Here is a 6,314-nt window from a genome sequence, read left to right on the forward strand (position 1 = left end):
AGGCTGTGCACTGCACGAGGAAGGCTTCGAAGCGAAAAATGCTGGAACTGTTCAACGTTGCAGAATTGGGCTGCTCTCTGAGGGAAGAGAGAGATGGGTCTGAAAAACAGTGCCTCTAGGTTAGATTGCACGGAAATTGCTGATGCGGCTCAGGAGACATGTTTCAGAAGTTGCCCTCTTTCTCGGGTACACATAGATGATCTCACAGGAAGTTGTCCTTTGTCCGATTTGCACTGAAGTTTCAAGATTTTTTCAGGTTTACACCAACAGTATTAATGTAGATGTTTGATCACTGGTCCAGTTCTTATTAATTAGGATTTCTAATTGGGTGGACTAATTGTAATTTTCTTTGCGAGTCCTTTAAACCTACTTCAAAACTTGAAATTGTATTATGGAAGTGAGTTTGCATGAAGGTAAAATAATACTACAGAGTGGGAAAACTTCAAATGCAAATTATAAACACATATTTGAGAGACAAAAATCAAACAATGAATCTAGGTGCATTAGAAACCTATGGCAAACCTTTGTTCACATTTCTTGATGAACATTGTTAGGCATGTAGAAGACAAAAGCTCTTGGTTATAACTGTGTTACTGCGATGGAAGATTTCAGGCTATGGCTACAAGGACGTGCATTTGCTCACATAGTACTTCTGGTTTTACACAATTGAAGATCAGTTGCACAAGTTCTTTTCCAATTAATATTTTAAATGAAGTCGACTAAGTCAACAACGATGGGCAACAGACAGGAACGGAGCCCTCCGCTGAAAAGACTGCAGTGCTAATTGCATGTCCATGCACTTCCCATTCCATAATCCTTCTGACAACTGTAAAGAGAGAACGAGAGGTGAAATAATGTGAAAACACTAGAGCACCAAACGGGCCCAGAAAGATCGATGCGATCGTATGTTGTTACCAAACTAGACCCCAAGTCTTCAGGCAACAAATGATTATGCCGTCCCTGAAAATGACTCGTAGGAGGCCAGCAAAATGAGCCAGACTGAACCAGGAAAATATTCAACTACACAGAACTATCTTCAGAAACAAATAACGAAGCATAACCATGGGTTCTGCCCCCAGGAATAGTCCTATTGATTTCAGCGCTCCTGGGAAAGGAAACCAGTGTGATGCAAATGCCAAAAAACTCCTGGCTAAGCACCAAAGGATGGACAGCTCCTGCGTAGTGATTGCTTGGGTAGACAAACCCAATTAACGTCAACAGAATCTGAGCCAAGGATTTTAACCTATGCTTGCCGCAACAAAGTTGAAATTTTACAACAACATATTCGCAGACGTTGCTGAATCAGAAATCAAGCTCTGCGAGGCCAAAGGATCTTTCAACTGCCTTGTTCCAACTCAGGCATCTCTTGTTACGCTCGTCATCTGTTATTTGAGAGTGAAAGACAGTTGGTGCTTCCTGAACAGCACCTTGTTCAATAATCTGTTCCTTGGTCCATACTCCCACAGCAAGACCAGCAGCATAAGCTGCTCCTAAAGCTGTAGTCTCAATGTCAACTGGTCTAACCACTGGACTTCCAAGTAAATCAGCCTGCAGGCAACAGAAGGTGTCACAAAAAGGGTAAAATGTGAGTGGATAGCATCTACACAAATTCACTTACCCCAAAAAGAATAATTATAACCATTAGTCCTGGGGTATCTGGGATAAAAGCACGCAATTATGAACAGCGTGGTTCTGAGAATATGCAGACACAGCATAACTTTGGACAAGTTTGCGGAAAATGTTTCAGAAATTTTCATTGTTTCCAACAATTCAATCACTTCCACGAGTAGTGACCATCCAGCAGTGGGTACAATCCAGATTCAGAGAAAGTTCGTATCAAGATGCATGGATTACCAAGAGCACCATGAACTAACCTGAAGCTGCATAAGCAAATTATTAACAGTTGCACCACCATCCACTCTCAGCAAGAATTCCCCGCCAACAGTAGCCTCAATGTTACCCGCATCTGCTTTCATTGATGTCAGAACCTCCTTAACCTGGCGAAAACAGAATGAAATGTCAGAGCTTTTCAAATGAGGGCATACCCAGCAACATCATCGTCGCAATGAAGTAAAGATTAATCTTTCCTACAAACATGATCAGGACCGAAACTATAACACTGCTTTAATTAGTTTGATACAAGTAACTCGGCAATAACGATATTTTTGAAACATTACAACGTGAATAATGACAGAACGTACTCCTCCCAAGTCACAACCTGGGAAGGGAAACCATCCCTGCTAACTGAAATATTGCTTCTTAACCTCACAAACAACATTTGAATAGACAGCATGTTCCATATTCTGTACAAAGCAACCTTTCCATGTGCCGAGAACTCTTCATATAAAAGGATAAACCATTAACACACTGGGCTTCTGAGCAAGCACAATAAATTTCGACCACACAAACAATTACCTGGTAGCACATGCTCTCTAATGTGGCCCGAGCGATGTGGGCCTTGTTTGTGTACCTCGTGATGCCAACCAACACTCCACGTGCATCGTCTCTCCACCAAGGAGCAAAAAGCCCACTAAATGCAGGTACAAAGTAAACTCCTCCTGTGTTATTAACGGTCTTTGCTAGACTCTCGATCTCACTTGAGCTTTTTATGATGCCCAAATTGTCCCTTAACCATTGAACGGCTGCCCCTCCAATTGCAATAGAGCCTTCAAGTGCATAGTTGGTAGGAGCGTCTGGTCCAAGCTTGTATGAAATTGTTGTCAACAATCCATGATTCGATGGAACAATTTGTTCTCCTGTATTAAGTACAATAAAACACCCTGTTCCGTATGTGCTCTTGGCCTCTCCTGCTTTACACTGTTGTCCAAGAGTGGCTGCGTGCTGGTCTCCTAAACAACCAGCCAACTGAATACCTGCGAACGGCCAGTCCTCAGATACCTTCCCAATCAGTTCCACATTGCTAATGATTTTGGGCAATATGGAACGAGGAATGCCCAGATCCTTTAGTGTAGGCTCATGCCACTGTAACGTGGTCAAATCCATGAGCATAGTACGAGCAGCATTTGTGCAGTCGGTTACATGCACAGGTTCTTCAGCGTTCAATCCGCCTGTTAAATTCCAGATGAGCCATGTGTCGATAGTCCCAAATAGAGCATCCCCACTTTCTACCCCAGCTTTCACCTCTGGCACATGTTCCATGAGCCAAAGAATCTTGGTGGCGCTGAAATAAGGATGGATAGGAAGACCACAGGTGCTCACAAATCTGCGACCACCTTCGGGATGCTGTTTCTCCAAATGCCTGCCAGTTACAAACGAGATAAGATCAGAGTTGACACTATTTGTTAATACCTTTCCTGCACATATGCTCATCTCATGTCTGCGGAGTGAATCGGATTCGAAGCATGAGTGTTTTTACAAAGATAAATATTCTAGAGATAATGCACTACATCACCCATATAAAAATATAAAGCAAAGCAAAAACAAAATCCCGCACCAAGAATACTCAAATGTTTCTCTGGGAGCAGCCAAGAGAGTACGAAGAAATTACCTGCATATGGAACTTGTGCGGCTGTCCATCCACACTACTGCGTTGTAGTATGGCTTTCCCGTGCTCCTACTCCAAATAACTGTGGTCTCTCTTTGATTAGTGATCCCTATTGCCTTCAAGTTATCAAGGATATCTAGTCCTTTCTCTTTGCCTTTTGCAAGTGCACCTTCCATGGCTTTTCGAACTGTATCCAAGATTTCCATCGGGTCGTGTTCTACCCATCTGCACGCCAATGCAAAATGAGTGTGCCATAATAATTGGGAAATAAAAAGGGATCCACTTATCAAACTCCCCGAACTTATCAAAGTCCATCACATCACATGAAGACTTTGCAGAATACTCGACATATTTTGAACTTTGCTGACGAATTCCACTGCATTTACTGACAAGGGGAAAGTTTGATTAAGGGAGATACTTCCTACTTGGTAGATGTGGATGCTTCAAGAAACATACAAACAACAAAGCCGAGAGAAATAAGTTGATTCTCGACGAATACAATACTTTCGTAGTACTGTGAGTTTATTATCCGCAGAAGCATGTGAAGCAAATCCCTGACATTTTAAAATTGTGAGAATTAGAGTAGTTGCACGTGTCTAGTGCATAAATGGACCGAAATGCGCTAGAGAAGGGCACAACGAGTCCGCCAAAAATGTAAACCAAAAAGTGGGGAAGAGAACGAGTGTGAGAAAAATAATTACCCTGCCTGTGGATAGATCTGCGTAAACTCCAGCTGATGCGATACCACAACCTTGGCGGCAGTATCATACACAATAAAACGAGTGCTGGTGGTACCCTGATCAATAGCAGCTACATACGTCGCTGTGTCTGGTCTCTTCTCCCCCTTCATCCCTTCCACTTCCATCTCACCACCAAATTCTCACCTCAAATTCTAGAATCTCTACTGGAAAAAACCCAATCCCCTCACTCAGTCCCTCAACTGCGAGATCCGACCCCGGTTCCAACGTCCAGCTTGCTCAAAAGTTCCCCAATACCACAAACCCACAAACGCTACGACTTGCGAAAATTCCAATCGCACGATGCACTTCGCCTCTCGAAACTCCTTACGTACCAAACCCAACAACACAATTCACACTCCGATTCGCACAGACTCCAATCGCACGGTACACCTACCACACGATCACTCCACCTCTCGCACCTCTTTAAGTACCAAACTCGACATTAAAATCCACACACTCCCATGCACTGAATCAAATTGACCTGAATATTAAACCTAAGAAAAAAACAAAGGGGGATACAAATTAGTCCACCGATCCATTGATTTCCTCAACTGAGCAGGTCACCAACACATCCCCCATCTACTGAAATATCAAAAAAAAAACACAAAAGAAGTTCAAGGAAGACCAGCGGAACAATGTCAGAAATTCAGCAGCGATAATAATACGATTGTCAGGCGGTGGGTGGCGGTGTTGACGATAGAGTGCACAAGTCGAAAATTCTTTGATTTTGACGTGGGAATCCATCCAAACTCCTCGCTTACCAGTCTCCGAGTTCTCCCCCCGCTTATCTCGTCTTCGGCCTTCGAAGCTGCCGATCCCTGTAGTAGAATTGGAAGCGTAGCTTCGCCGGGATAGACACCCGGACATATATACCAGTATATGAATAAGAATATCTTCAGGGTATGAACCCTATATGGAGGGTATATAGTGGAACTGTTATTGGGGCACCGTCGTTGTCGATATCCACCATCTTCTGGTGCACAGTCTTGGCACGGACCCATTCTTGCACCGACCCCGGGTTCTCGTGTCCTTCACCACGCGTTTCTTATGTGTGTGTGTATGAGCCAAGGGAATAGGCTCCCACTCTGCTCGTTCCCACCCACAACTTGCTCATATGTTATGAATGATGGCTGACTGGATGACAAACATAGTGTAGAATATAATTAATCTTTGATAAAAGGTGGAATCAACTGGATGGAGGTGGGCCAATGGATATTGGAAACATTTGAGAGTATATAATAGGGTGATTTGGTGAAGTATCAAGTGATATTTTGAAATATCATGGGATACTTTGAACTTGCATCACAAGTGATTTTTTGTAACAACAATTTTGTGTGTTGATTTTTTACAATTAATCACTTGGTTACATCAAAAATTTATTTGTTTTCTATAGGAAGCAATATTTGCCTACTAAAAAATTCATACATTTCAACTTAGGAGCATCATCTATATTTTGATGATTGTAAAAAAATTGAGCCTAAAGTAATACTAGCATTGTCAAGTTTTTAAAATTTAAAGTGAAGAGAAGTACTACTATTATTGAAGTCAAAAGCATCAAATTTTAGATGATAATCATAGTTAGAAAAAAATATATTTATTGAGTAGAAAAATATACCATGTTATTATATCCAAACTTTGCCAATGGCAAAAGAATTTTTCAGTCATTTTATTGATAGTTCATAATACACCTCAAATACTACTCTAAAATTTGATTTACACTCTTCTTCTTTTTTTATTAATTTGAAGATGGAAAATTAATGATAATTTTATATCTACTTCTAGAATCTTAAAAAGAATTCTTAAAAACCTTAATGCAAATTGAGTCTTTTTATTCAATGTAATATCTTTAAATAATTTATGGTAGCAATAAATATTATAAAAAAAAAATCTTATTTGTTTCTTTACATGTGATAGATTATATGATACAAAATGTATCATCTTAGTAAAATGATCTACAATCACAAATATAAAATCATAAAAATTTGAGATTAGAAGATTGATGATAAAGTCCATAGAAACAAAAGACCATGATTATTCACAATAGATAATTGTTGAAAAAATCCATAAGG

General features: G+C 40.7%; 1 protein-coding gene across 2 annotated transcripts; it reads right to left on the reverse strand.

Annotated features, from left to right (window-relative positions):
• Positions 1-852: 852 nt before the first annotated feature.
• On the reverse strand, positions 853-5,031 carry LOC112282612 (glycerol kinase). 2 transcript variants are annotated; one of them, XM_024520438.3, is made up of 6 exons: positions 4,207-4,791; positions 3,931-4,059; positions 3,509-3,730; positions 2,416-3,259; positions 1,875-1,997; positions 853-1,548 (listed from the first exon to the last, which is right to left on the reverse strand). In XM_024520438.3, exons 1-6 carry the CDS (start codon positions 4,368-4,370, stop codon positions 1,303-1,305), a joined length of 1,728 nt encoding a protein of 575 aa, XP_024376206.1. In that variant the 5' UTR covers positions 4,371-4,791; the 3' UTR covers positions 853-1,302. The 2 variants fall into 2 exon arrangements, with proteins under 2 accessions (XP_024376206.1, XP_024376207.1); XM_024520439.3 differs by lacking the exon at positions 3,931-4,059 and having other exon boundaries at positions 4,207-5,031.
• Positions 5,032-6,314: the final 1,283 nt, after the last annotated feature.

The sequence above is a fragment of the Physcomitrium patens genome, chromosome 5 (genome assembly GCF_059467195.1).
Source record: "Physcomitrium patens ecotype Gransden chromosome 5, ASM5946719v1, whole genome shotgun sequence".
Lineage (NCBI taxonomy): Eukaryota > Viridiplantae > Streptophyta > Bryopsida > Funariales > Funariaceae > Physcomitrium > Physcomitrium patens.